Here is an 8,956-nt window from a genome sequence, read left to right as displayed (position 1 = left end):
CGCCAACGACTCGGCCGCGCCGCCCGTGCCCGGCGCGCCGCAGCCCGAGGCGGACAACCTGACGCTGCGCTACCGCGCGCTGGTGTACCAGCGCAACTTCGACCAGCCGCTGCGCAACGCGGGCCGCGCCGGCGCCTGGGCGCCCCGCGAGCTGGTGCTGGTGGTGCAGGTGCACGACCGGCCCGAGTACCTGAGCCTGCTGCTGGACTCGCTGCGCAGGGCGCGCGGCATCGGCGACGTCCTCGTCATCTTCAGCCACGACGTCTGGTCGGCCGAGATCAACCGGCTGATCGCCGCGGTGGACTTCTGCCCGGTCCTGCAGGTCTTCTTTCCTTTCAGCATCCAGCTGTACCCCCACGAGTTTCCGGGCAGCGACCCCCGGGACTGCCCCAGGGACCTGGAGAAGAAGGCGGCTCTGAGGATGGGGTGCATTAACGCCGAGTACCCCGACTCCTTCGGCCACTACCGGGAGGCCAAGTTCTCCCAAACCAAACACCATTGGTGGTGGAAGCTGCACTTTGTGTGGGAAAGGGTCAAGGTCCTCCGAGACTATGCTGGCCTCATACTTTTCCTGGAGGAGGATCACTACTTAGCCCCGGACTTTTACCACGTCTTCAAAAAGATGTGGAAGCTAAAGCAGCAAGAGTGTCCTGAGTGTGACGTGCTGTCCCTGGGGACCTATACTGCCATTCGCAGCTTCCACGGCATTGCTGACAAGGTGGACGTGAAAACTTGGAAATCCACAGAGCACAATATGGGTCTAGCCTTGACCCGGGATGCTTATCAGAAGCTCATCGAGTGCACAGACGCTTTCTGTACTTACGATGATTATAACTGGGACTGGACTCTTCAGTATTTGACTGTATCTTGTCTTCCAAAATCCTGGAAAGTACTGGTTCCTCAAGCTCCTAGGATTTTTCATGCAGGAGACTGTGGTATGCACCACAAGAAAGCCTGCAGACCGTCCACCCAGAGTGCCCAAATCGAGTCACTCTTAAATAATAACAAACAGTACCTGTTTCCAGAAACTCTAGTTGTCAGTGAGAAGTTTGTGGCAGCCGTTGCCCCACCTAGGAAAAATGGAGGGTGGGGAGATATTAGGGACCATGAACTCTGTAAAAGTTATAGGAGACTGCAGTGAAATATCACAAGTACAAAGCAAAAGTGACAGTCTTCTATTTTTGATATTTGCCCAAACATCCAATTGAATAAAAGGGTTTAGGAACTGGTTTCTGCTTTAATACAAAAAAAAAAATAATTCTTGTAAAAGGTGTCCAATGTATTAATCTTTTCCTTTTATGTCTGATTAAGATTTAAAACACAGGTTTTCATTTTGCGAGTTGGGTTTTAAAGAGCTGTATCTGCTAAAGGTAAGCATTATTGTTAATGGGGGGATTTTATTTAAATTGCATCTATTAATCTTTTTATCTGGAACTTTGTACACTTTTCCACTTTCAAAACTTATTTTAAGTACAGCAAAATTTATTTAAAATTGTCATAGCAGTAAAAAGTATTCAAATGAAATTGTTAGAGTATTAATGGGACAAGCCCAGTCTCACTCTTGACACAGTTACTAGGAAGGGATTGCTTCACTGGCTGTTAAACACCCTGTCGGAACAGTCATTTTCAGTATTACGGATTCCTCTGTTAAGATTTGCCTGTGCTTTGGAACCTTCATAGAACATACTTTCTTTTGGAATGTATTTGATTGATCAGAGAGTTTAAACACTGTTTTCACCTCAATGTAGAAATACAGTTGTGTTTTTTTTCCTTTAGTGCTGCCAAAATAAATACTCATTTTTGCATAAGAAGATTCCTAATCATTTTGTAGAATAAATTGTTTACACCAAAATTCAGGAAAGGCATTCTAGGAGTTTTAAAATTACATTTTCATATTTACTATTTGTACATTGTGTAACTGAGTCTGAAATAAAGAAAACCCAGCAATTGACGATGCATTATTCCCTTTGGAAGAAACTGGCTTTCAGATTAGCCAGGCATAGATAATGAACAGTAAAAGCTGCTGTGTAAGTGAAATACAGCCTGAATTGTTTTCAAAAGCCAGAAATGATACAAAGTTCAGTCATTCCGAAGTGAAACATGTTCTAGTGCCAGCTTTATTTTAACTGAAATCATACTTTTTTAAAGGACAAACAGTAAATAATAGGAAAGTCTTTAATTTACTCCATACTTAACAAAGAAGTTTTTCTTAACGGTGAATAATTCCATTCAACAAGAAATTATTCAGACTAATTTCTGTGTAGATACTACAATTTGTCATTTCAGTCTAAGAAAATGGTGTATTAAATTGACAGTCTCAAAATTATTGCATCAAACCAAGATTCCTGTTAGGATTGAAAAGTGCATCCTGTCATCTAAGGTGAAGCGAATAGTTCTCTGGCTTGATGAGCTGCGTTTGTTCTGCTTTTGGTGCTCTGATCTGACCTCCCCAGTTTGAAGGACAATTAGGTAGTTTCCAGGACTGAGGTAAGACCAGAGGTTTGAATTAGTAGCCATTTTTGGAATGGAAATAGATCAGCTCCATGGCCTTGGGGTCAGGAATTAGATCAAATATTTTTCTTTCTAAATTTTCCTTCATGCTGTACTAAAAATTTTTGTGAGAAAAAATCTATTAGAATTTTCTCCTGGCCACAAATAAAAATACTGTTCCACAAAATTAATAACTTAGCCACTGTTAGATACATCATCTGCTGCCCTCTTATAGATGTTACAGAAAAAAATTATTAGAAAACACCAGCTTTTTTTTGTTGTTTTCATGTAACAAATATAATGAAGACAATTTTCCTATGGGAGCAAATTCCCAGATATTTTTATTGTTCTGTTCTAAAATTCATAAATATATTTTATAAAACTAAAAGATATTTTAATACTATGACAGCAACTTCCAAAAAATTCAATTTTCAAAGTCATTACTAAATAACCTGTATTATGCCTATATTTTGTGTGACAGAAAAGTAAAATACAGAGTTGAGGCAAAAATACTAAATTTCATTCACTGTATTTGTATTGTAATTGTTTGGATCGTTAATATTGGTTAGTAAGTTCTTTCCTCTCTAAGAACCTGTTTCAGGCCTAAGTACCTCCTATTCAGTGAGATTTATATATAGTTTTGAGATTCTACCGCCCCCCCACACACACATTTATATTCCTAGTTAATTGCATTCTTGGTAATTACTTTTTGTGACAGATACAACTTAGTGAATATTTTGAAATTTTATTAAAATTGTAAAAGAAGCCAAAAATAAGACAGAAGTAAATATATACAGGTTATATTAAAACTAAATGTTTAATTCTCCGTTAGAAAAAATACACCTCTATCAGAGAAATCACAAAACTTATCTCCATAATTAAGGAAGCTTTGTATAAATTCTCTACATGCAAAAAAAATATCTCCAGCTTCCCCATTAGAATCAAAATTGCAAATTTTAATTTTATACTTCGTTGTTTACCTTCAGTTTGAAGACAGTAGTTAACAGAAAGAATCTAAGTCCAACACTTTTTTACTCTTAACCTTTAAGTTCCAAAATTATATAGAATTAATCCAAGTCATATAGCAGAGAGTTCTGAAAACTGAATGCACAGTGAGTCACATGATCTTTAATAATCTGCACACTACCATCCTGCATATTGGTTTCTTTTATGTTGTCAAAACCAGATCCATTGTGAACCGTGGTTTTGTTCAGTAATGAAGACAGGTGATCATCTAACAACTCCTCTTCAGTTGTTACTGGTTCTTTTAAATTATCTTTTTCCTCATTTGAGTAAACAGCACGTTTTTCTTTTATAAATTCAGGTTCCATTTTTGATTCGGACTGCTCAGACTTTCCAAGTGGCATTTTAGAAATATCGAGAGACTCTTGTTGCAAGTGTGCAGCCGAACCACAACTGTCTGTTTCTAGTACTTGAACTGCTCCAGATGAATCAGCAGACTCGCTCCGGAAGCTGGTAGAATGTTCTGTACTTTCTTTTTCAGTAAGATGACTTCCTTCGTTGACTGTTTCTTCATTTTCATGAAGCTGCTCAGAGTTACTACATTCTTGCAACTGTGTCAAGGGAAACAACAAATTAATAATTCTTTCAAACAAATAGAAAATTAAATTGTAGTACCCTCTGAAAATAAGATATTTTTTTTAAAAAGTTGTGAGGGACTAATTTGCCAGCCTGCCGACAGGCTTCCTCCGGCTCCCCTCAAAGCTGTCCTCCAGGTGCTGCCAGTCACTGCTTAGTGCAGACCTGGCGCTCCTTCTCAGATTAAATCCTTCCAGTGACTCCTCGTCTCCTTCAGGATAAAATCATCCTGGCCTACAAACCCTTCAGCAGTTATTCTTAGAAGGGCATTCTTGAATTTCTCTGATTCTTCAGAGCCACTCTCCCCTCCAATTTATATAGAAGTGTTGGTTACTGAATTATTTCTGTGTCCAATATCGAAGACTATAAAAATAACCAAACTGGGGCCAGCCCCATGGCCTAGTGGTTAAGTTCGGTGCTCTCTGCTTCACTGGCCTCTGTTCGGTTCCTGGGCATGGACCTCCACCACTTGTTACAGCCATGCAGTGGCTGTAACCCACATACAAGATAGAGGAAGACGGGCACAGATGTTAGCTCAGGGCAGATCTTCCTCAGCAAAAACAAACCACAGAAAACCAAACTTAAGGTTTAACTAGAAAGAATGAACAAACTGTATGACATAGTTGCCATGGTTTGAGAGTCACAAAGACTCAAACTCCCAAATGTTAGTTTCTCTCTATCCTTCATTGGACAGTTACTTGGAGATTAAATGAGATAATGTGAAAATGAATTGCGGAGTGTGTAGGGCTTAGTGCAATACATACAAAGAAGTCTTTACTCCTCTTAACCTCACTCTTCTCAGCCATTATGTACATTTAAAGTTACTACATCAAAAAATCGGGAATTAAGTTATTTATTAGGGTTTAACGTTGTCCTACATCACTACTCTGTAAAGCCAAGCAAGTCCTTACCTTTGCATGAATCTGAATCTTACTATCAGAAACCTGAAGAACTTCGATCAATGGTGGGGTTAGGGGCTCCGTCCACGTGGATGGAGAGCTGAGGACTTCTTCAAGAACTTCATTAACATTTTCTTCATTGACAAACAACCTTTCCTAAAATAAAAAGAGAAAAAATGTTCTGCCTTATAGGTCATACTTGACACAGTTCTATCTAAAAACAGCTCATAAAAGTTCTCTCACAGTTCAGGATTACACTTTTTAAATTTGTTTAATGTTATTCCTGTGCTGTCTTGGCAAAAGAAATACATTCTTTGTGAGTATTGTACAGAGCAATAAGAATAGCAAGCCCACACACACAGATAGGAAGAGACCCGAAAAGAAAAAAGTCTCAGTTCCTTTTCTATATCTCTATTAAATTGGAGGTATGTTTTCTCTCCTAGATAATCTTACTTAGAAATGACGTTTTCTTTTCCTTTTTCTCTCTTAATATTTTATAAAAATATCACCTTTAGGGCTATAAATGCAGTCCCAGCTATAAAATAATTCGATTTTACAACTCTTCCTAATGAGTCCGCTATGAAATATACATGACAGGATCCATTCAAATTGTGTGTGACCAGGTAAGAGCCCAGTTTAATATTGAAGAGAAGTATATTCTATTTTTAAGCATTGAGATAGTCCAGTGTGACACTAGCATATAGCTATTTATAAGAATGAGGTAGATTTCAAGACACTGACACGGAAAGATTTCCAAAGTACTGTTAGGAAATGCAAAAATCACTTTCACCAGAATCCCAGACACAAAGCAGTGTGTTCATACTCATGTCAAGTGAATACAGGTTTACTGTTAGGATGTTGAAGGAATAACTGTGTTTAAAATTCATAAAATCAGTTCATTGTTGCGCAAAATAAAAGTATTTTCCTCTGTACTTTCATATACACAAATTTTATAATTACAAATAAACACAGTTCATTATTTGGTTGAAATGAGGGGGGAATCAGAAAGAGAAGTTTTAAGCTCGCTTGTAGTACACATTATTTACGTGTGAACCAGTTTACAACTACCAAACAAAAGTGAACCTTGGGAACAGAAAAATGTTACATTTGGAGTAATCTGCCTTGCTATTATTTGAAGATCCAGAATAATACTGTATTATAGAAACACCCCTATCAAAAGCATTTCTAAGGTTCATGTCTCTGAAAAAGAAACACGCGTTAATTGCAAAAAATACTCCAAATAGTTTAGTCTTTAGTTAAGCCAAGGAAGAAAAATATTTATAATGGAAATGGTTATGATTAAAATACAAAGGATTTGCATAAACTTGCCTTCTCATTCTATAATGAGTGATTTTACTATAAAAGACACTGAATTCAGTGGTCCTAAAGCTCTAGGAAAATTCCCAATGGATATTTAAGGCTTATATAAATACATTTTATACTGGTTTATGTGTAAAATAACAATTTTGACCTTGATAATCACAAATGTCTTTATAATTATTTTCATATAACGCATATAATATAATCATTATATATTATTTGTCTGCCCACCTACTACTCTTGTGATTTTTTAAAAATTTACTTTACATGGATGGACCTTGAGGGTATTATGTTAAGTGAAATAAGCCAGATAGAGAAAGGCGAACTCTGTATGACTCCACTCATAGGTGGAAGTTGAACATAGAGACAAAGAGAACTGATTGGTGGTTACCAGGGGAAAGGGGGGATGGGGGGAGGGCACAAAGGGTGAAGTGGTGTACCTACAACATGACTAACAATAATGTACAACTGAAATTTCACAAAGTTATAAACTATCATAATCTTAATAAAAAGTTAAAAAAAAATGTAAATATATACACACACACAAAATTTACTTTAATCCTTAGAGCCTCGCCCAGAGAAATATAAAGAAAAAACTTGAACATTGTGATTCTTTCAGCCTTAGCAAATGTGATGATTAATGAATTATAAATTTATTTCAGGCATCAGATATAAAACACAGTTGCCCTAATCCCGTTTTTGTCTAGTTTCTGTTAAAATGTTAGCATACTAGAAAATCAGATTAAAATATATTCTTTAGTATTCTCTCAACTGCTGTCAGTGGAGCTTTCTTCCCACACTGTGAGTTATTTTCACATTTATTTAAGACAATTACAGGAAAATGACTGCCCTTTCCTAAACTTCTCCCTTCTGATGACATAAACAGATAGTCAGTTTCATATTTTATATTCTCACTAAGTATCTTACCCAGTCCTGGCAATTTAGTTTACCATTTTTGGAGGATTTCAAATTAACCACTTCTCATAGAAGACACCCCTCATAAAATATAAATGTAACTTATTAGCAAATTTCTAGAAAAACAATGGGAAGAAGTGAAAATTTCTGGCAGGTTAAAGCCAAAGGCCAAAACCTTAATTTTTAATATATAATCTGTGCAACTAGCATTTCTGAGAATTTAACCCTTGGATATGTTAAAAGAGCTAAAAAGAAATTACATGTAACTGATACAAACATCAATCAAAACCACCAATTAAAAGTTCATTTGAGATTAAAACGTTCTTTAGCGCTTCAAATTTTAAGTAGTTTTTTTCAATATTTGCCAATAGTACTGGCGTAGTGAATCTGCATTTCAAGAACCTCAATAACCTAAAAAGTATAGCAGCAACTACAACAGGACACACTGAATTATTCAGCCGAATTACACCCTAACTGGGTCACGCGCAGCCCCGATTCTAGAGGATTCGCCCAGAAGAGGCGCAGCTGCTGCTGCTGCTGTTCAGTTTAACAACTACGTGTATCACACTTCGTTACATGCCAGCCATTGTGCCAAATACTAGTAGGGACCTAAAGATAGAACGCCCACCGTCAGCGACTACAAGGTCCGCAGTACGGCCCAGAGCACAGGGACTTAGTTCACCCCTGGGTCCGAGTTCGTCTCCCGCGCGAGAACGGTCCGGCGCCAGCTAGGGTACTTTGCTCTCCGGAAGTAGATTATCACTGACCTCCTAAGGTCGGAAAAAGTTATTTACCCACTTAGAATATGGCCATAACAGAGTGCCTCCTGAACCCAGGTGGGTCACAAAGCCCTCAGAGAGTATGACGGAAGAGACGCCCTTCTCGCCCGAGGACAGCACCCGACTTCCCGCCCACAGCGGCGGCGGCCTGGCCCGGGGCTGCTCCCGCGCTCCCTCAGGGCGGCGGACTCCGGAGGGGACAGCGCTGGAAGGGCGGCTCCCAAGACGCGAGACCCGCCCCGCGGGGATGCGCGTCGGCACGTGCAGCAACTGCGAGGCCTCGCCAGAGGAGCGACGGCGGAAAGGCTGTGTTGAGGACAAACGGAGGATGGCCCTAACGGCCAGCAAAGTGGGACGGGATACTACCAACGCCGACTCTAGAAAGGACGGTTACCTCCAAGGAGCCGCCGTGTGGGCCGTAATACCACTCCCTCCAGGGCCCGCGGCAGCCCGGAGCCTTGGCCAGCTCGATCACCGCGTTGTGCGGGGAGACGCTGACCGCGGGCGCCCTGCAGCTCAGCTGGTTCTCCGGAGCAAAGCGCAGGGAGAAGGCGTAGGAACCCAGGTCTTGGGTGGAGAAGCGCAACTGGTACCCGACGGGGCTCAGGTCCCCCTGCAGACTCTGCGGCTGGATCCGAGGCACTTGCACCAGCAGGGTCAGGGACTCCTCGTCCTGCCTGCACCGCGAAGGGGGACACACGGGCTCCCGGCGGGCGGCCCCAGGACCACCCATGGCTTCACCGCGAGGCTCCCCGCGTGCGCCCCTTGCTCCTGCACCAGGGCCCCTGCCCGGGGACCCGGCTGAAGTGCCCGGGAGGCTCCCTGCTCCGAGGGGCGGCTCCTCCCCGACGGCCGCAGTCCACACCGCCCGCCCGCCCGGGCCCCGCTCCTCCCACTGCTGCTCCCGCTGCTCCTCCTCCCCACGCCGTTCCCCCCGCTGCTCCTCCTCCGGCT

General features: G+C 41.3%; 2 protein-coding genes across 3 annotated transcripts in view; one reads left to right on the top strand and one right to left on the bottom strand.

Annotated features, from left to right (window-relative positions):
- MGAT2 (alpha-1,6-mannosyl-glycoprotein 2-beta-N-acetylglucosaminyltransferase) overlaps positions 1–1,808 on the top strand; it is a 2,532-nt gene extending 724 nt beyond the window's left edge. Inside the window, exon 2 of one of the 2 annotated variants that reach the window (XM_046652445.1) lies at positions 1–1,808. In XM_046652445.1, the coding sequence (XP_046508401.1) occupies positions 1–1,141 (1,141 nt within the window). In that variant the 3' untranslated portion in view covers positions 1,142–1,808. The other variant, XM_046652446.1, reaches the window with a different exon arrangement.
- Positions 1,809–2,094: 286 nt separating this feature from the next.
- DNAAF2 (dynein axonemal assembly factor 2) overlaps positions 2,095–8,956 on the bottom strand; it is an 8,602-nt gene continuing 1,740 nt past the window's right edge. The window contains exons 2-4 of the mRNA XM_046655156.1: positions 8,397–8,948; positions 5,001–5,144; positions 2,095–4,064 (exon numbers count right to left, since the gene is read on the bottom strand). Coding sequence (XP_046511112.1) covers positions 3,558–4,064; positions 5,001–5,144; positions 8,397–8,948 — 1,203 coding nt within the window. The 3' untranslated portion in view covers positions 2,095–3,557. The remainder of the gene's footprint in view (positions 4,065–5,000; positions 5,145–8,396; positions 8,949–8,956) is intronic.

This window comes from Equus quagga, chromosome 2, assembly GCF_021613505.1.
Source record: "Equus quagga isolate Etosha38 chromosome 2, UCLA_HA_Equagga_1.0, whole genome shotgun sequence".
In the NCBI taxonomy this organism is placed as follows: Eukaryota; Metazoa; Chordata; class Mammalia; order Perissodactyla; family Equidae; genus Equus; species Equus quagga.
Note: the sequence above shows the minus strand (reverse complement) of the source record. Positions and strands in the feature narration are given on the sequence as shown.